We start from the raw sequence: 22,325 nt of genomic DNA, 5'->3' as shown, positions 1-22,325 counted from the left end.
AACTATGTCACACTTCATCATGCAGCTGTCAGCTTCCTTTAATGTACTAAATGCTATCATGTAAGCACAGAACCTGACATGATGTAACACAACAATTAAAATAAAAAGCAAGTCAGCTTTGACACCATGTCACTTTTCTGTTTGATGCAAATTAAATGAAAATCAAAAGTACAAAAGTAAAAGCTAGTCAAGAAAAAGTTTGCAAAAAACCCCAAACCTCTAATGTTATGTCACATTTTTATGTTCAGCTTTAAAAAAAAATATCCACAGCTTTAGCGCAGCTAATTACAAATTGACACCAAAAGACATCAAGAAGAAAGTCTAAAACTTCTAGAAAGACTCTATTGTAATAAATATACTTCTAGCTGTCAGTTCCATAACAGCTGACCCCATGGAACTAAGCAATTATTTTTCACTTTCTATCCCACCCCTTTTCAGTTTCTATCTACTCTGTGGTACTGCTGTGGCACGTTAAAATTGCTGGTGCTTTTCAAACCAGATGCAACAGCACGTAAGTTATGCCTGAAGCAATTCCTAGTAACAACGGAGAAATTATGAACTCTAGATAATGAATACTGAAATTGGTCATGTATTACAGTGACCAATTTGATTTCCATTTACTGTATTTGATGCACAACACTAAATAAAAATGTCCGAAATGTTCAAAAGTTAACTTTGGAAAAAAGGAAAATAATTTACATCCAGAAAAGTATATTGTTAATAACTAGACTTCCTCTTTTCAGTGTTTTTCTGTTCATTTACATGAACTCTAAACCCACATTTAATATATCAGCAACATAAAAAACTCTGGCCCAAGGGAAAGTTAGTGGCATCTGTCACAAATACAAAAATGTCACATGACTAATAATCACTCTGGCCATACATGACACATTCAAAATCTGTGGCCCAGGGAAGAAATAATCACAATGGAGTTTGTTTGCAGGCAGGGACCAAAAATTAAGCAAAAAGAAGCTAGAGGCCTGTCCTGCAAAGGGAAGGGTCGATACAGACATTTAAAGAATATTCCTGTAAAAACATTCACTTGAAACATTGAGTTAACACAAATCCTTTTTCAGTTTGAGGAAACCAGAGGAAAGAGGAACATGGGGAATCCTAGGAAGTTTTACCCCCAAATACCCCATAATTTCAGAACTGTTTTCCGCTGAACTACTTCGACACCTTCCTGAGGATTTCCAGGCCAGTAACCTGCTAAAGTAACAATAAAATTAAGAACAGTAGCATTTTGGCTGGAAAAGATTTATACATGATTGATACTGAATTTTCAAATGTGCTTTACTTGATTGAGTATGACAGCAAATTGCAGGAAAACCAAGAAAATAAAAAACTGGGGTAGATAAAAACAAATACAAAAAAAAAGACACCCTAATAAAAATACACAAATGAAGTAATCCAAAATAATCTCGGACCTGCCCTTACAGCTGTCTCCCAGCAAACCAAATCCATGAGTAAAACTTGGACACCAACGAAGCTGCTAGGAATTTTATCTTTGAAGACTACTGTTTTATCAAACACTGAAAATTTTAACAGTGACAGCACTTGTAGATTTCTAAGAACTGGGCTGTATTATACCTCAGTGACATTTATGCTGAAATAGATAATTTTTTTTTTTTTAACTAAAACTAAACAGTATTTCTTAAGGACTATATTCAGCTACATGAAGACTTCAAAGTGATCACAGTGAAGGCAAAGAAAGTGCCATCGTCATCCTTCAGGATGAATGCACACCTTGAAATTATCTGTTATCTTCTTCTGGTATTCCTAGCCCTTAAAATGCTTTATTATTGTTACAGATACTTGTGTACATACAAGGGAAAAGAGAAGAGAAGTCTAGCTCTTGCGGACATGGACATGTCCAACTATGAAAGTTTATGCAATTCATTGGTTATATTAATCCCCATAAATTCTCCTATACCAGCCTATTGAAGGAATATGTCCACAAGGACCTTTACATTACAGGCCTTAGGAGAAGATGATGCCATTTGCATATCTAGGACTTCAAATGTGAAATGATGGAAGAAGTAAAGTTTAGAAACAAAACATCCAAAACCTTCACTTTTTATACTTTTGACTATTATTATACTTAATATTACAAACAATACAGTCTGAGAAGTGAGAATTGAGCTCCATGTTGAAATGGTGATAACATGAAATACACTTCATACCTGCGCTTCTTAGGTTAGGGTCTAGGTCTGGCATTTCCTTGGACGCTTCTGGACTGACGCTGTAGATAGATGCTCCTGCTTCGCTGACAATACTGAAAAATAAGTGCGAAATAATCAAAAAACCACACAACTGAACAACATAACTGAAAGACTTAGCAAGTGATTTAGTTGAATATTTGGGGTTTTTTTAAAGCCTCATGTTTTAAAAATATTTTGAATCAGCTGAATACTTCTAAAAGTAAGACAGTACAGACAAAGGAAAAGATTTCTATTTAAGCCAAAACACCCCTCCCTGACCTGCAACATCCATTCTTTTTCAGTTCTGGCCCTATTGTAAATACACCCTGTGAGTGATATCAGCCCCAGTAGTAATCTTACAACGGAGAAAATGAACACAAGAAACAAGTGTTACCAGAAGTAAATAGGCAAACCAGCTTCCATAAACAAAACAAAAACCTATCTGACAATTTCATTAAAACCACCTAAATTCTAAAGTCTAACATCAATTAAACTTTTACGTGAACCCAAGTCATGAGTGTGCACACAATTTCTTAAGCTAACTGCCTAAAATACCCAGAAAAAACCCAACTTGATACAGACTGAGCCACAGAGCTGCAGCTCGCTTCCTAGCGGCATTTAATACCGTCTTCTCCCCACTCTCTCTGCCATTCCCAAAGAAAAAACACAGACCGCATATCTTCAGTAACTTAAACCACAGTTCATGTATCTACTCATGTACACCTCAAACTCATTCAGTAATGATGAAAAACTCACCAATTCAAATCACAACACATTAAAAAACCCTCGAGTGCTCTAGTTCCACTCAAGAGAAAACAGCAATCAAGTATTCACAGTGTAAGTTTATTTTCAGCTGTGAAATTTTGACACCACTGAATCAACAGTATATTTCTTCAAGTAACTTCAACAGAACTTGAATTTCAGGCTGATAATTAAGGCATCGTACAGCTACTGCGCTGGAGAGGAATAGTGTCAGTTTCAGAACTATTTTGACTTTTACTATTCCACTCTTAGAATAACCTTATCTTCGCCATAAGGAGGGAAACCACAATCCTTAAGAACCAGACCTTTCAATAAAAATCATAACTTTGCTTTATATTGTTTTAAAATTAGACTATAACTTTTCCTTTTAAGAACATTTAGTAGGTCAAATTTTTAAATAAACAAACTGGTACTTAGAAGCCCCTCCCTTTAGAAAAAGCTGGAGAATAACTCGAGAGAAAACGTTCCCATTCCATGTTCCAAGCATGTTAACAGTAAACAGTGCAAAATGCATATATAAAAGGTAAGAATTTCTTACTGTTGTTTTTACAGATTCCACCCCCCCCCCTCAATCCAAACTGGAATTTGGTAAGAGTGCTGTACACACAAGTCAGATTTTATAGTGACTCAAAACTCAAAAGAAGATTTCAATATTACAGACAGACTGCATCTTTCAATAAATACAAAGAATAAAATCCTATTCTCTTTTGTATTAGCATAACTCCGGACCCATTCAAACAACCGGTTTAATAGAGCAAAAAAATTGCTCAGACCAGCTGAACAAGGCAAATGAAAATGAAACTATTTACATGATCTTTTAAAAAGATTCAGTATTATGGGCATTCCTTCACTATAAATGACATTCAGAAAACAGTCCCATAACAGAGTTCAGAAATATGGTCACATCACAAAAACCTAAATGCTGAAAAACGAAGATGTTGACAGAAGCCTCATCAAACTGATTTTTCTGATGAACAGGTAGTTTAGAGAACAATGCAGCAGAATGTATTTCTTAACCTGTTCACACCTTATAAAGGCAGCATCTGGCAAGCACTCTCTTTTTGGAAATTGCTTCCAAAAAACCACACACATTAGCACATACTTCTAACAGCTTTTAACTAATCGCTTTTCAATCTCTTTGTATTCCAACAGATCCAAAAGTTAGCCTCTCATGCAATTTCTAAAGTGAATACATTGATATTACATTTCGATAAAAAAACGAGTGCTTTGCACACATTTTTACAGTGCTGTACTATAAACTGTATTACTGCATGCACTTTATTGCTTGATCCCTCTCAGTATTTTGTGCAGTGAAAAAACAAAGCGGCATGGATGGGAATTTTAACACCCTTCACATTTTGACATTTTATTGATTTTCATTAATGCTACACTGACAATTTTCAGAAGCAAGAAGAAAGCAATAATACTATCATTCTATGGTAGTAAGTGACTCATGCCAAATTTTAAGTTAGGTAGTACAAAAACTCCTTGCTAAAATGAGTAAATAAAATTAAACTCAGGATGGGAGAAAGAAGCATTTGGAAAGAGCACATTTCCTTTCCTCAAGTGCAAGAACATTTATACACCGGGGAGAGGAGGGAGGGAAGCCAAGTAAAAAATTATCTCAAGCAGGAAAACAAGATATAAAAAGCACTTTCAGAAGCAGCATACACTGGATATTTGACATCCACTCTGAAATGGTTTTGTATATGCATGCAGTTATTCTACGAAGTATTTGGTGTAGCAGACTTGGAAAAGGCGGGGGGAAGAATTTCTGCTCACGCAGAACCCCATACCGCTGTGCCTAAGACAGTAAAACCCAGACGGTAAATAAATTTGTTACCCAGAGTAAATGCATAGGGCCACAAACTCCAAAGAAACCATCCTCTGGTTCATTCAACCATAGTCAACCAAGATTTTACAGACCTATTAGTGGCTGTCATGTGGTTTTATTTAGTTTGTTTTTAGCTACAGTGAGGTGGTTACTAATGTGACACTGGCACATCAATGCTAAGACATTTAGCTTGGTCACAATACTAAGATTACAAGCAAAATAGGTTTGGGGATTTTTGTTTGCAGTTGTTCTGGATTTTGCTTTTTGACTAGACAAGAGACAGTCACTTTGGTTTAGAGACATTTTGTCTTTTTCTGTTTTTTTTGTTTGTTTGTTTTTTTGTTTCTTTTTTTTTCTTTAATTCTAATACTCCTCTTTAAAAGGGTGATGCTACATAGGATAATTTATGCTAATTTAATGTTGTAAAATGGTCTGCATCATGCTTTCAAAGAATATACATATTTTATGTCAGGGCACGTTAAGATAAAACCAAACCTGCTCAAATTAGTAGGCCATAGAAATTTACTCCAAACTACATGCTGTTCTCTAACACCCCCCCCTTTTTTTTAAAGGATACAATTTTCAAGAGAGTCAAAAGAAAGCCCTCATAAGAGTTCGTAAAAACTGTATCTAAAAATTTGTTTATGTTCAGAACTAGGATTTGTTTCTACTTTGACTTTAAGCCACATAATGCATTAAAAAAAGAAAACTAGACCCCTACCCCCTCATAAAATGAGATCTTTATTTCTATGCATTCCTTAAGTGGAAAGATTCTTGCACTGACCAAAATCTTAACAGTTAAAACAACATTATTAAAAAGTTATTTTGCTATTTAAAGTCAAAATGTAGTAGGTAAATAAGCAAGAGGTCATGATATGATATGCTTATAATACATGAACGGACAAGATTCATAAACTGCTCTCTGAATTAACAAAAAAGCAGGTATAATATCTGGGATTATGCCTCCATATTGTCTGCTTCCCACATTATGCGTCCTACAGGTAAGGGTTTTTTCCCCTCAGCATCTATATCCAACTGTTTAAAATTAAAAGTGCCCAAACCACAAAACCACTACACAATATTTCAATTTACTCTTTTTAATTGTACAAACAGGCTTGTCGCAGAGAAAGTAAGTTTTCGTATTCTGCACCTTTCTCATTCACATTGGTTAAGACACGTTTTAAGTACTGTTAAACCAACATTAAATACATTCCACTAGCACCACCTGGTGGTCCCTCAGCTTTATGCTCGACACCATGCCTGCTGTATTCTAAGTATTTTAAGGAGCCTTTTAACATTTACTACAGCAAGTTATTTTCTTACTCAGCTTAAATAAGCATTATATATTTGGTATGAAAACATTCAGATTTTCAATCTCTTAATTTTTACAGGAAAAAAGCCTTTCTTGTAAAAGGTAAAAAAAAAATCTAAGAATACTTAAAATTTTTTTAAAATTCAAAGCTATTACATACCTACAAAAATGCATAATGGTAAAGATTACGTGTAACAAACTAGAGTTACCAAGAGTTGTTTAACTATATCACAATTTCATGTACATGCATCTAATGGCACATTTTTTAAAACTTACAAGGTTCTTAGGTAGCAAGTTTTCACTGAAAACCTTCTCAAAACTGTGCAAAAATCTAAAGTATAATGAAAAAGATGTATCAAGCTAGAGGCTTCTAGGGTTAAAGATGGATGCAGCTTCCTGACATTTTCATGAGCCTTACCAACGTTTCAGACTATTTTATTACATTGAAGTAATTTCCCCACAATCAAATGCAACACTGGATTAATAACCTACAGAGAGATAAAAAGTAACTTTATCCAACTTTACATAACTTCCTGTTCCTACAATCTCTAAAACCCTGACTTAAAACTTGAAGCCTTTAAAATAACATTTTAAGAAACAATACCAGTACAAAGAATGGACCAGTGTTAATACTTGGAAGAAAATCATGGTCACTCTAAAAGCAAAGGGTATGTCAACCTCAAAATGAGCCCAGATTTTCATATTTAGTCATAAAATGATGATCTGCCAAAATATAACTCCCTTCCCAATCAAAATCTAGTAATTGTTGTTAACTCCTCCAACCCAACTTTTTACATATTAACTGATAAATATATTCTTCATAAGCTTGTGGCAACAAAAGTGAGAGGCTCCCACAAAAGTACAGAAGGGTCAAAAGATTATTCAGCGTTACTTACTAAAATAATTGGTTTAAGAATTACCCAGAACAGAAAAATAAAATGAAATAAAATGAGAAAATATTTGCTAGAAAAGAATGTTACATGTAGAAGCTCGATTGGAATGCTACAAGCTTTAATTATGTTGATAGATTTAGTTGATTTAAAAACAAACTGAGGAGGGGCAGGGAAGACTTAATTAAGTACAGGCTCCAAAGAAGATTGGGCTATTTCATGAATGAGAAATCCATTGGGCCTTAGTGAAAACACAGAAGTCACAACTAGCTCCAGAAGAGCCTAAAACCAAAAATGGTTGAGAGCTACGGAAGTACTAGAGAAATAGGATGTCCGCATCTGTTCTTGTATGTCTCCCTACATAGCCATTTTTGGGTATGAAAACTAATGAAAACCACCTAGGGGAGGTCAAAGAAGCTCTTCATATGAAACAGCAATAATCTCTTTATTCGCATTTTTACTTGTGTCTCTTTCCTCTCCTGTCAAACAGGACAGTGCCCATGGCAGAAGTGACTTTGACAGCCCCTCCAACTCCTCCTCGCCATTACCAATGGCAAGCTGCAGGTTTCTTGCTGTCATGGGCAGTTACCTGCTGTGCCCAGGGTCTCATGTTCAGGTACGTCAGCACTCCAGCCCCTACACGCTGTGCACAGCACAGTTCCTTCTGCTGGGGAGGTGATGAATACGGCCGACTGGAGACTGCAGTTCAGTGCAGGCCGAGCGAGATGCTGTGATTTATTCAGCCACACGTGCTCTGCCACGGGAACAATAGGATACCGGGCTTGACAGACCCTGGCTCTGACACAGCTAAGCCATTACTTTTTTTTTTTTTCTTATGAGGAACATATGTCATAGAAGTGCAAGATAAAAAGGTTCTGGTGTATACTCAATAATGTATTCAAAAAAATAAAAAGCCCGAAAAGATTTTTAAAAGCCTGTTCATTCTGACAGATGAGATTCAATTAAAAATCTGGTCTTTCCCCCCCACATCCAATGAGCTAGTAGTACGGCAAAGGAAGATGTTAGGATCATGAAAAAGGATTATACTAGAAAGCGATCATTATTCAACAGAATTAAGCCAAAACCCATACAATTCATCTGTGCTTTTAAATAATCTAAAGATTTAGCTTTAAATTTTAACAATATATAGAAGTCCAGAGATATTCCAGTATTAAATTTATTTTCCAATGATAAAATATACTGTTAGATAGGAAAGGAATTTTCATTGAATTTCCATTGCTTCGTTCAAAACTTTTAGTCACTACATACCATACAAGTTTTGCTTATGTGGAAGTCCACCTTTCAAAATCAGTCACATTAGACTGATTGTGGCCGTCTTTTGCAAAAATACTACAGAAAAGCTCATAGTGACGCCATTCAAATAGATGGGGAGAGAGGGGGGAACAAGTTTTAATGAACAGTTCTTGCTCAGAAGTTCCCGAGCTCACAAGAAGTTAAGCTCACAAAGTGTCTTCAGACAGCCCATCAAATGATAAGCAGCAATACAGACCCTGCATTGTTGCTCAGCCACATTCTGTAAGTTTCCATAGAAAATATTAGGTGAAATTCTGCTTACAAACAGTGTTTTGAATTCACAACAAGAAAGTCTGTATATGTTTCTACCCATGTATGAATGAGTTTGCTCGGTATTTCACAAAGTTTACCAGAAACTACATCATACAAAGAAGAAAGCAATCTTGTCCTGACCAACTCAATCTACTTTTTAAAGTAAAAATTATTAAACTGTTTCAAACCAGGAACTCTGTCATGCAGCAAATTACACCACAGAAAAACAGTACGTCTTTCAGTCACAAACCCTACTTTTGAAACAGCTTGCTGATCCTACTGCAAGGACAATAAATAAGCACCTTATAAAGCAGCTTCTGAAATGACAGAATTTCAAGGCAACCATCCTTGCATTAAGGATTATTTCTCTCTGTTCAGACACAAATGATATTTAGCGCCAGTCAAGCTGATGGCTTTCCTGGTAGACGGCGTAGATCTTTAGAACCTACTGAAGAGAAAAGAATTAGGCCTGTTTCTATCAGTGTTTAGCAAGATAATCTAATCACGGTTTGTATCATTGCTTCAAATCATTAATAGTGACTTATCTTAAAATAACATTAAGTCTTAGAACGATATTTGATTTTCTGTTTTTCCAGTATGCTTATGCAGAACTAAACTTCACTACAGAACTGAAGTATGCACTTTCAGATGAAGACCAATATGCAAAATAAAAATTTAATGGTTTGAAATACAAAATTCTAGTCTTTCAACATCAGATAAAATGGACGAATGTCTGTTTTATAAAAAATTAAAAGGAATACAAGAAATCAAAGCCAGTTTAACTAAAAAGACCTGCAGCCAAATCTCAGAAGACATGTATGACAAAGATGGAAAAATTAGTAAGTATATTAAAAAATGCAATTATTGAAATAGTTGTCTTCAAGTATTACCCACTCCCCTGCAAGCTAGGAAATATTAGGGCTAACAAAGCCCAACATTTTTGACTTTCACTGCTTTGCAGTGTAAAAGAGGGCTGCGTATTGATTTTGCATTCTTAGAGCATTTTGCCTGTAATCAAACATAATAAAAGGATATTTCAAACATAAGGACAATTATGTTCTGAGCCACGCAACCTGATTGCGTATTTGTTAGCACAAAACAGGTTTCAAGAATATGGGAGGAGCAACTGTGGCATAGGACCTAAAAAGTTTCTCCTTTAAAAAAAGTTACTACTTTGGAAAATACAGCCCAGTTCTACTAACTTCCATTTGGATGAATGCAGAAGACGTATCCCACATAAAATATTTCACTGATTACAGAATCAGAAAAGTTCAAAATTTTCTGATTTCAATTCCTCAACTACCATCGTTCCCCTCCCCAAAGAAAAGTGGCATGAAATTTCCTGCCGTTGAAACAGTAAGACAGTTGCTACTTGCAGCAGAATGAAATAGGTTTGAGAATTATTGCAAGATATAACAGAGTTACCATGTTTTAATTTCTTCTGTATTAGATATAGCCGTATGAACCCCTAAATCAAAAACTACTGTACTATACTAATAAAACTAACTGTATAGCTACGGCCTAGAATCCTTTATTCTCTGTGTATGAACCATGTCCTCAGCACATCCCTGCAAAGGGAAGAATGATCAGATATCTGTCTTCATCTTGTCTGAAAACGATGACATTTTTCAGTAAGAAAAGGGTCCAAATGGCAGGTGTCAAAGAGCTTTAGCTTCACACGTGGTGCTAGGAGGCAGAAAAAACAACAGTAGCGTGTGGCCATGTCAGAGCTGCACAGAAGCTGCCGTACAAGTGCATATCTGAAAAGAGCAAACCTCATAGCCTGTTAAATCAATCTAGTGCCAGATGCTGTTATCAGAACAAAACTGGTGCTGCGGATTCATCCCCAGAAGAAATACATGTCCCATGTCTGCAGTGAAAAGTGAAAGACCTAGGGTGGCATGTCTCAAGACTGAAGGTGACAGTCACCTGTGACTGCCCCCACCGCTTTCATTGACAGTTTCAGAAAACAGGTCCTGTCATTGCTCATAAAGCAGCTGGAGTTGAAGCTCCTTTCTGCTCTTGCAGAGCGCTTTAAAATCTGAACTCCAGGTCCAAAATCTACTTCCAAGTTAACCATCCAACTAAAATGCAGTTCAGTCATTTATTTTTACTTTAAACACTGTAGTATAGTAGGAACTTGAGAGAGAATTTAACTACTGCTCTTCTCCCTGTTACAACGTCATGAAGAGAAATCGTGACAATATGGATAACATTATAGAATACAGTGTAAGAGGACAAGTTAAAAAAAAAAGCACATTTTATGTGATTAGAAATATGACAGCATTAAAGTAATTATAAGCAGAATTAATGATAATTAAACATATTCAAATATGTTAAAAAGTTACGTATCTATAGCCAATTAACATTAACATCAGAACAAAGGAAAGACAGTAAAAAAGGCTTCAGGACTGACATAGGAAATGAAAATCCTAGAGTCCACTTTTAAAAATAAGATAGGCATGAAAATGGGTATGATCAAGACCGCTCCTGCCAACACTCACACAGTTTTACACAACTAAGTTATCCCAATGACCTCAGAAGAACAAACTGTATATACAATAGAGAAAAATATAGCCAAACACTGACAAGGTTTTACCTAACCTCTTTTTACTCACTGGGAGGGGGGTACAGGGAGACCAAAAAACACAGCCGATTTTGGCAGTCATACTTCAAAACGAAGAGAAACACTAGGTGATATTAAACACTCACATTTCATATATTTATAGAGACTCTTGAAATGAAATTGCCTAGATGCATACATTAAAAACATGGCACAGTCCAAAAAGATGATGATGCTGCTCCCCCAAAAGCCTAGCAGAACGGTTCTACACTGAAGAACTCCATGAGCAGCCTTACTTAGCCCCTGCCCCTCCCAGTCCTCAAGAGCTGGGCGAAGCCAACAAGCCCAACACACCACCACGGAACACAGCAGCCAAAGGAAGCTGCAAGCCCCAGAGCAGGCGGCCATCACCAACGCTGTCCTGCCAGCAGCTCCTCCTCAGCTCAGCCAAGCAGAAACCCCTGCAGTGGCAGCACATGGGGAAAGCTGGTGTTTCATGCAGCCTGTCTCCAGCCACGCAGGACCTTGCAAGAGGTAAGACCCATCCTGGCTGCTTTTAGAAACAGTAGAGGCAAAGGGTAAAACCCTGGAACTTGGCAGTTCATGTTCATGCATAGTTATTCAAATTGGAGCATTATAAAGTACCAAGAACTAAGGTTTTGGGAACAAATCAGACTTTAAAAAAAAAACAAGATTCCTGTCTATAAAGCAATACCTAGACTTTGCTAGTACCATCTATAATTGGTGTTGTCACCAGCAGTTTATAATTGGGGAAACTGATGTCTGCCTAAAGTCTGTCTAATTTTCAAACCAAAACATTTCCCTATTGCACGCACTGTCCTACCCACACCACCATCCTCCTGTGGGACAAAGGACGTTTAAGACACAGATGATCCATTAAGGAGAGTCCATCAGGTTGTCCAGTGAATACAGACCTCTCAACCAGCTCACTTGTCAGCAAGCTTCATAAAGCATTCAGATTTAGTCAAATAAAAATTATATCAAGAAGTCTCACATGTGAACAGTCAGTTTGAAGTTATCTAGAAGGCTACAAGAACATGCTATTCAGTTGCTGTAATTGCTCTCAGGAATCATTTTTATCTGGTAAAACGGGCAACACGGATGCAGCATCTGTTGTGGCTAAAACACAGTTAGTTATGCCAGACCAAAGGCTGGAGCTTAGAGTCACATTAACTCTCATGGAGACTTTGTCCCCAGAGCGGAGCCTAACTGGACAAGACCACAACATATGGAGCAAAATGCCTCTTGGAGAACAGCACCTCCAGCAACTGTCATTTTCTTTAATGCTCACTCTGGGCAGTTGGGAGGCAGCCTGGCCAGCGCTGCCATGCAGCCTCCACAGCCTGATTCATGCAAAATTCTGACCTGCAGCTTTGGCTCGAGTCAGGCTTTATTCTATTTTTTCCCTCCCTTTCCTACAATATCCCTGATCTTAGTACTTGATCTCTCCTTAGCAAGCTACCCTCTCCATGGCACAGATCCACGAGGGAAGGCTGGAGTCAACTATACCCCTTCAATTAGGGCTGAGCAATGCAATGTAGTCTCTGCACGGTGTGAGGGAATCACTGATCCCCTGCTGCTGCTCATCCCTCTTCCCTCTCCATCCCTCTCAACATCTAGGCTGTATCTGACGACATCATATTAAATATTTTTAAACTAGAGACACTTCCTGGCACAGCTTGCTGAACTCTGAAGTACCCAGGTTTTCCACACAGAGAGACTCAAAATAAATTAAGCATTCTGGAATCAGAATGATTGCTGGCAGGAAAACTTCTTTGAGGTATTAAATACTAAGGAAAAGTGTGGCCACATCTTTCTAGCCATGTTGTTTCTTCTTACTTTATTTTGATTTGGAATTCACCTAAAAAAAAAGCTGTCTGCTTTAGTTCACAGAAGATACACTTGCCTCCTGTGTTTATTCTCCAGCTCAATGTACTCGAGACCAACATCACATACAGTAAATGGTGCTTCATGCAGACCTGATCAAAATTATATGCTGCTATCTCTCAAAAATACTTGCTGTAAACTTAATCATGACAGTCCTCCTCATCTGTTTTTTTTTTTTGTTTTGTTTCATTTTTTTAGTACAGGAAAAAACAGTTTGTTTTGACATTTTCCTATACTCTAGTTCATGACTATTCAAAGCTGACGCTGATCAAAAAGTGTTCCCTTCTGTCCATCAAGGAAATTGTTTTTCTTCACTGGAAAAAAGGATGTAAAACTGAGGTACTAGTTTAGTACTTCCAGCAAAATCTATTAACCACCTATGAAGGAACTGTAGCATTACAGTATAAAAAGGATTACAACAACAGACAGGAAAAAAACCAAGAAAGTTAAAAAAACAGTAGGTTACTCATTCTTCAGAAGAAGGTAACATTTTTCATGCAAAACTAAAAAAAAAAATCAAATAAAGCTTGCTTTACCTTAACAAGCATATTTTAATAGCTCAGTTACTTTTTTCAGACACGGATTTAAAGGTAAGAAGACGTACTCAAAAGTCTGTAGAGCAACATAAGTAGATTGAGTGCTTTGTTATTAAATTATACATTTTTCTCTTTTTAGACCTTTAGGGTTCTTCCATGTCTTCTCTGGTGCTCCTCATTGTCACAGTTTTAAGTATTGTTATTTTACTGATATCATATGCAACTGCTAGGCATCTACAGCAAGAGATGCTAGTCTGAATCAAATATATCTCCAAATAAAAGTGAGCTAAATATTATGTGTATTATTGCTTATCCTTTAACCATTTAAAAAAGTGGATACCATCTCATTGTGTATTACAAACAGAAGTATGTATCAACCTCAGTAAAAAAACAAATAAAAATAACCACCAAATTGCCACAAACTTGAAATGGATTCATGAATTGCATGATTTCACAGAAAACAAGCTCCTTCAGTAAGACTGTAACCAAAAGGGGGAAAAAAAAAAAGACAAAAATAAATATCTGGAATTAGTGAAATAAAATTTCAGTTAGGCAGTGTATATTTGTTTTCCCCCTTCTCTTAAAAGGGAATAATTTGTTCCCTCAGGTTGTGACAGATCCACACTGGAGACTTTCCATGAGTAATATCACTAGAACTGGCATAAACATATGCTGAAAGACCACTTCATTTAAAACACGTTTTTCATCCAGTTACAAACACTTAAAAAAATTACTATTCTGGACTGAAATTTCTTATGCTTCATTTCTAACCACTTACTTCTAGACTCAAAAAAAAATCCCAACTATAAAATAGTCTTTTTTTTTTAATTAGACAAATACAAAAGCGTAAGATAAGATGGCTTTCTAGTTTTTGATATCCTTACATCTAAATCATAAAAACGCAGCTGAATTATTTTATGTCCTTCTTTTTACACCACAATTTTCAAAGTGATTCTCCAGTCACAGGTATGTTACACAGTACTTAGATACTCAATCACCTGCAATTCTAGCAATAAAATATCTTAAAATAGTGTAAAGGTTCATTAACACGTTTATACATCTAATTACTTGTGAGTCCAATGACAAATATTTTGCAGAAAAAAAATCTTGGAACATGCACCTTTTTTATCACATTAACCGTCTTTTCGACACCCATTTTATAATAGGAAAATCTCTTAGAAACATTTGAGGAGTTGCAGGTCACAGTTACACAATTTTAAACAAAGGCACTAACAAAAGTAAAATGGTTGACTCATCCTTTTTGAATACAACTATGTTGTTTTCTCTAACACATGACAAAGTTTGCACCAGGAAGTTCATATTCAGTTTCTTCTTGGAAGGCAAAAAAAAAAAAAAAAAAAAAAAAAATCCATCAACAGCCCAACTTCCACCCAAAACCAAAGCCCTAGAATGAACTACTGATTTCCTCCTCCTCCCATTCAAAAATCTGTTCTCTCTCCCCATCTCACATGTTACTTCAAAATAAGAGCAAGTTATTTCAGAGCTTTCCTGCCAATTCATATCTGGGCAGCAAGAAAGGAAGCTATGCCGGACCTCAACTGAAGAGTCTCCTGGGGAGCATTACAGAGTGCAGACGATCGGAACCTACACCTGCGAATACTGGCACCCTATCACATGGGCAACGGGCCTCAACTCCAAACCAACTTCTCTGGATCGGTCATTAGATTCATATGTCTGGATCCTGCAACACAAGCCAGCAATGAACAGTGAGGGTCTTGGAATGATTCCTTTCGGTTTTGGAAGCTGTTGAATGTCAGGGAATCACAGTGGTTGAAAGGCACCTCTAGAGATCAGCTAATCTAATGCACTTGCTCAAAGGAGGGTCAACCAAAGCAAGTTGCTCAAGGCTGTGTCCAGTCAGGTTTCAAATATTTCCATAAGCGGAGACTCCAAAACCTACTACATTTTAACAGGAACACTTGGATCCTCTGTAGTGGAGAACTGCGGTTTTAAACTGAGGTTCATGGGTTTTTTAATAGCAGTTTAAAAATTTAGCACCATGTATGCATTTCAGAAAAGTATATATCCGCCCCAGAACAGTGTCTGAGAAACAAATGGAGATGTAAAAAGTCAAACCTCTCTGTTTTCAAACAGTGCTGCACTGAAAACTCATTAAACAATCCTACCTTCCTCAAATGCTATAAGCGAAAAGAAAACCTGACATCGTTCAGAAATGAAATGAATGGAAATGTGTGCCCTGCTGATTCCTGCAGTAACAGAGTAGGCCCACTTAATTTCAAGTGTCTGATGTTAAACTGTTAAGACTATTCTTGCAGTTGATAACTAACAGCTGTTACTTTAAAAAAAAACAATTTGGAGATCAGGGCTGTAGAAGAAGAGACAACACAATATTAAAACAGTAAGTGTCCAGATGAGAACAAGAGTTTATCTGATGGAGACTCCACGGCAGCACAGCCGCGAAGAGCCTGGAGGCACTCTGGCTGATGCAGACAGCTCCTGCATGTTATGGAGAACATATGCCAGGGTGGGATATGCAGCACCCTTTAATACGGCAGAGCATCTTCTGCCCTCGGGCGCATGCTCAGCTCTGCTGGCTAGCGCGGAAGGTGGCCGAGCCAAGCCTCGTCCTCAACCTGCCCCTGGCAGACAGGCCAGTACTATTGCTGCCGTCAGCGTCTCCACGGCCCTGAGCCAGAGCAGCACGAAGCTCACATTTGCACACCGACATCATCACATGCGACAACACGACCGAGATCTGCACGTGACCATTCTTGGGCTTTTACTGGGCAGGTTGTTATGAGGCTGAGAGCATTTCTTACATCTACTGCAGAGAAGGGCTAACAAGCTCCTTCTCCACCATTAGTGCCAGACGGAAAAAAACAAGGCACAACATTAAATATTTACCCCCAGAGAAACCATAGGCTTCCAAGTCTAAGCATAAATAAAAGTTCAACTAATTCAGATCCAAATTCTAGTAAGGAAGTATAGATGTAGACTTCAATATTAAGGGTCTAATTGCTGCTTTTCTGCACTTTTTTTTTTTTGCTACTAATTTATGCCATTGCCGAAAGGAGAATCTAATCCTAAAAAGCCATATAAATACTGCTAAAATACAAATTTGAAAATTATTTTCTAAAGTTAGCCAAAGACAGGTATATTCAGAATTCTGTTCAAGAAGTTGAAACATTTTCTTAGAAAATACAAATAAAACCTTCAAATTACTAATACCAGGCATGCCCTGGATTTGGGTTTAATCAAACCCTGAGAACCAGAACAAACACATTTCACTCAGCGCCAAGTCTTAACTTCCTCTGAAGTTCATAAAGGCTCACAACATCTCCATCATCACAAGCACTGTGTGATTTATGAAATTTAATTACATCAACTGTGGCACAATAAAGAAGAAACCCCAAGCTTATATTTTGTCACTAAATCCAATGGAAAGTAACTTACAAATGCTTTATAAATAAGGAATAGACATGAATTTAAACCACAGCCACATATTCCATTAAAATTTTGAAATGAGACCTGTTTTAATCATTAAAAGCTTCAACTTGTACCGAGTGCAAAAACTGGTATTTCAGATGACCCAAAGCCAATTTGCATAAAGCATCTCCCCCAAAGTTCACTGTACTAATTGTAAATTTTAGTTTATCACAGTCTACTATTAACCACAAATTAGTTTGGCTTCATAATGCTGGTATTTAAGGTCGACCAAAAAGTAATCAACTTTGCACTTTCTGCATTGCATATTAAATAAAATGTATTTACACAAACCATTATAATCAACATTTAATCTGTATCTTTACTTTATAAAAAGCTGAAAGACATTCCCTACAGACCATAAAACTGAAGAGAATCTGCTCTGAATTAGATGCCACCAGTTCTTTGTTCTTAGCACCAGAACAACCCTTTCTTCAAAAATCCTGTCTCAACCAGAAGACATTACTCCTGTTAACGTCAGAAGTCCAGTAACCTAATGTAACCACTCTATCAAAAAGAAGCCAGCAAAAGGAAAAATAATTTCCCCTAACTTGCTCTGCTAGTGATGATCAGTAGCACGGCCTTTCCGGTAAGCGGTCCTCTCCAGAAACGCCAAGAGGTTATCAGGCAGTCTCCCTAAGGAGAAAGCTACGATGGAGGAGGCACCAAGCATCTGTGGACAGGCAGGTAAGAGAGACAGCAAGGTGCTGGCAGAGCCAGCCAGGGCCTACAGGAGCAGGAGAAAACAAGAGGAATAGGGAATAGGACAGCCTTAAGCATTCCTTTAAAATGAATTAAGCATTCCTTTAAAAGTCGTCTTGTTGTTGTTGTTAGCTGAAGAAATGGGATATATTAAAAGGTGCTATATCATGATTTCAGAATTGTTTCATTTCAAAACATTCAAATGGACAATGTCTCTTTCTATTCACTCTTATAGCAGAAGATTAGAGTTAGAAGTTTTCCTTCAGCAGAGAGATAATCACTGAGAAGTAATACAGGAATATCCAGTTTGATTTACTTAAAAGTGACAAACTTCTGGAAAATAACTTTAATAAAAAAATGACGAAGTAACTTTGAGCTGTGATTTTACACCATGAGGAAAAATAGACCAGGAACAAGTAATAAATGCATCACTGATTTTACTGAAAGCCCACTTCCAAACTATATTTACTGTACAACATCGTAACACTGACAAGAGAATCACCCATGGAAGATGCATGTCTAAACTGTTTCCCTGAAACATTTATGTCAAATTCAAATGTCAAAATGTATTTTATCCAAATGTTAGTTCTAGTTCAACCCAATAAAAGAACTGAACAGGCAGTAGGCATGTTGCCTTAGCTGCCAAAAATGTTTAACAAAATATAAAAATTAATTAGGTTTGAGAGAGAAGTTTTATGTGAAAAGCCGATTTATAATTAGCAATAACTACAAATGCATATAGATGGACATCTCCCCCCCCCCTCCCCCAGGTTTTTTATTTAGAAAGCTCCACAGACAACTGAGCTCTTTGAATAGTATTTGCTGTTACATAAAATAATCTCATACAGTTAGAAACTGTGATATTACTTGCAGTTGCAAACAGGATTAAAGTGAAAACATTATTTCTATGTGAGCAACAAATTTGCTTTCAGGAGTGCTGGGTGTTTGAAGGAAACAAAAATAACTAATGTACAGAACTGCTAGACGGACATGATTACATTACAACTGTACGTGAAGCCACCAAAGCAACACAAATCTCCCAAAATTGAAAAGGAACAGGAAAACCAGCACCACTCTCTCCTCTCTGTCCTCTCCCCTCCACTTGCCTGTTGTTCTCAGTTGTTGCTGCTAGGAGCGCCTGGTACTGAAGAAGGTGCTTCACGAAGCTTGTGCTTTTTGCTGTCTCCTTTCAGACGTACTCTTTCTCGCCCCCGTATCACCCACCACGACAAATGGATCATTTCTCCTTCCCTCCACTTACTCATCATTGACAAAACTGCTGGGATCCAGTTATAGAAAGGAATTATCCTCAATAGGCACCTTCAGTTACAACCATCTGACACTGCAGTCATCTAAATCTAATCCCTTTTCAAGCTGAAATAACCTACTCAAAGGCCCTTTGAGACACACAGCACGTCTATATTCTCTGCCTCTCATGCCCTGAAAACATCAGAAGTATGCTGAAGTATCTCCTGTTGCTGTGGCTTCTTTCAATGTCATTCACAAAGCTTTTAAGACTGCCATACACTTTGTTGATAAGAAAAGTTAAATGAGTCCAGGCAAGCATAGCCCCCAGTTTCAGTATCACACAAAATTAGTCCAAGTGAAGGTGCAACATGGGTAGCACTCACTCCTGCACTGCCAACAGCCTCCAAGAGCCGATAGCCTGAAATCAGGAATAAAAAAGACAATTTTATGTAACTGCAGAGGGAAAGAGCCCTTGCTTTACAGACAGACATGTTGTATTTGCTTTTCAGTCCTGAAAGATTCTCAGGCTATCAGACACCTAGAAGTCATTAAACGTTTATTTTTCAAATCTCCCTAAAAATCCAAGCCTTTTTTTTTTTTTTTTTTTTAAATCAAGGCTTGTAACAGTTGCTGTCCTGGTACTGGGGGAATTTGTTAGCAGCTGTACAAGTGGCAATTTTCTGAGGTTTACTACTCAAAACAAACCTGAACATATTTTCAGAGGGAGACTTCTATCCAAACTGTGGATCTACCCACAAACTTTCATTTTTACCAGACCTCTTCAAAGAATAAAGAAACTTTTCCCCATTAGTGACAGCATTTGTGCATATGCTCACCCCTTTATTTTCTTGAACATTTCTAATTACTATTTAGAAATACATGCAACCCACACATATATGCTCTCTAACAGAGATCTAGGATGAAGAATTTCATCCCAAAAGTAACTCTCTGCCAGTTAAAAGGCACTGAAATTGAGGTATCCAACGTAGAGTGTTAGACAGCCTAATGTAATCTAACCACCTAACCTAAGCTTCTGCTATCAGCATCAACGATAATAGCACACTAAGTTAAAATAAGTAAATAAATCTGTATATCACATCTCACAACGATAAAGGAAGCCCAGTAAGAGCTGAAATGCAGAACACCAAATGTAGTTTCACAGATGAATAGGTATGAAGTTTGGCAGAATCTCAACTTAAGTAAAAACATATTACTGGCAACCTTACACAAATGGAAAAATGCTTACTTCTCCATTAGGTTCCTACAGAATGTCCACTTGAAGACAAAACACTATCCAAATATACAACCAGGTCAGACTGTGCAATAACATTCAGTCTTAGTACCTCACAAATCAGAGTATGAATCTTGTATTTATATAATTCTAATCTGGATGCTCTCAGTATTAATCACACTATATTTGAATGCTTCCACTTAAATTAACTCCTGACAGGATTCCACAAGTAATTCCTGCTGGAGCTTTTTTTACACAGTGAGAAGCCTAAATGAATTTTCCCAAACTTTACTAGTGACAACTTACCAATTGCCACAGCTATTTCATGACAAAGTCATTTAAAACACACAAACATATGTTTCTGATGTCTCTTAAGTATGAAGAGGGTTATAGAGTAATATCCCAAACACCACAAGCATCACTTATTTTAGAAAGGTGATATTGGCACAAATCATAAATTAACATTTTAATGGTTTTAATTTACATTCACTTCTCAGTATCAAAGACTTTGTTAGCATGGCAATACCATACTAGTGTGGACCATGCTATTTCACCTCAGGCAATGGGTAAAGGCTAGCAGTGTAAAATGCACAGACATGGGTAACAAGAACCACACTGTAATCAAAGTTCTGCAAATACCAAAGAGAGGGAGGCTTTCCTATGTGCAATTTCACCTATTTTAAGTATGAAGTTTCTGGGTCTTTCTACTTTTTGTTGTTTTCAGGTCCAAACCCAGTGGTTTTCAGCTTGTGGTCCGCAGGCTTCTTCCAAGGGTTTCACAAACAACACAAACCCACGCACTGTCAGTAGGCTTATGATCTCTGGAGTGAATTCTACACTGCCACCAGCGAATTTTCAACTGTCTGCAAGTCAAAAATACATCAAAGATCCACCGTCATTCAGCTTAGTCACTATCTAACCTCTCTCGGCTTCTGTTTGAGCAGGTAACATCCAAATCTGATTCCATTCCGTTTCTACGACAAGAGAAATGGAGGTGACCACACATACCATTACTTTAAGGAAAAAAAAAGCCACCTAAAACTACAGAGACACTGAGCCATACATGCTAATTTTGGAGGCTCTTAAAACAGTGCTGCAGCAGCTTACCTGAAAGTTTAAGCTCTTCTGGTTTGTTTGAGATCAGTATCAATACCAAGTTTGAAATATTCAAGGCTCACATCATTAAACCTTCAGAATCCTAACTGCATATGGAGCATGACTCATTTTCTTCGTGTGGTGTCTCACAGTAACTGACCAAAACCTAACCTTCTAAGCTTTATGATGAATAGACAGCATTTTAAAACATATTCTGGAGTTACATGGAACAAGAATACTTCAGCTCACTTCAGCTAAAAAAAAAAGAATAAAATAAATGTAGTATTGGGAAAAGACTCATAGATGCAGCTGTTGAGAGTCTATCTCCAATGCTCACTGTGAGAAGCCATAATATGTCATTAGGTCACATTTTTCAGCTGAAGTCCAAATCTCAGTTTTAAGCTTGGACTGTACACCATCTATTCACATTCACAAACAATTAGGGGAGGGAACAGAAGAGGAGAGGGAACTGTTCTCCTGACATAATCTGCTGCATTGAAAACACAAGGAACCCACAGGTCAAATGAGCTCAAAGCTGTACAAAGTTCCCATAGACTGTACTTCAGTGCCTCTGTTTAGAGGAAGGACCTTGAAAGTGCCCTGCCCCTTATTCCCTGACTGCACCCTTGTTCTTTCTGCCACGCTTCCTCCACCAGCTACCCAGTTCCTCAGGCTTCTTGCATTCCTCGAGCCATCCCTAGACCTTGGCCACCACTCAGACACCTCTTAACAAAAGCCTCCTCGCCTTCTCCTCCCAAGAAGTACAAGATGGCACACACAGAGCAGAGACCTACACGCAACCTTTCAGATGTAGACAACAACTTGAAAGTCTCATCCTTCGGTATCTCTACTGATACTCCAAACATCATGTGAGTGAGTCAACAGCCATTGCGAGGAAGGGTGGTTTGGTGACCCTTCAGAGAAAGGAGGATGTCAGACCAGATAAGAACACTGATTCTGGGAGAAGGAGGCATGTTATAATATTGCCTTATGTTATGTTTGTTCCACTAAA

General features: G+C 37.5%; 1 protein-coding gene across 5 annotated transcripts in view; it reads right to left on the bottom strand.

Moving 5' to 3' along the window:
• SRBD1 (S1 RNA binding domain 1) overlaps positions 1–22,325 on the bottom strand; it is a 132,522-nt gene that overhangs the window by 65,873 nt on the left and 44,324 nt on the right. For all 5 annotated transcript variants that reach the window (XM_075146873.1, XM_075146876.1, XM_075146877.1 and 2 more), the window contains one exon: positions 2,184–2,275. In XM_075146873.1, coding sequence (XP_075002974.1) covers positions 2,184–2,275 — 92 coding nt within the window. The remainder of the gene's footprint in view (positions 1–2,183; positions 2,276–22,325) is intronic.

The sequence above is a fragment of the Calonectris borealis genome, chromosome 3, assembly GCF_964195595.1.
Source record: "Calonectris borealis chromosome 3, bCalBor7.hap1.2, whole genome shotgun sequence".
Classification (NCBI taxonomy): Eukaryota; Metazoa; Chordata; class Aves; order Procellariiformes; family Procellariidae; genus Calonectris; species Calonectris borealis.
Note: the sequence above shows the minus strand (reverse complement) of the source record. Positions and strands in the feature narration are given on the sequence as shown.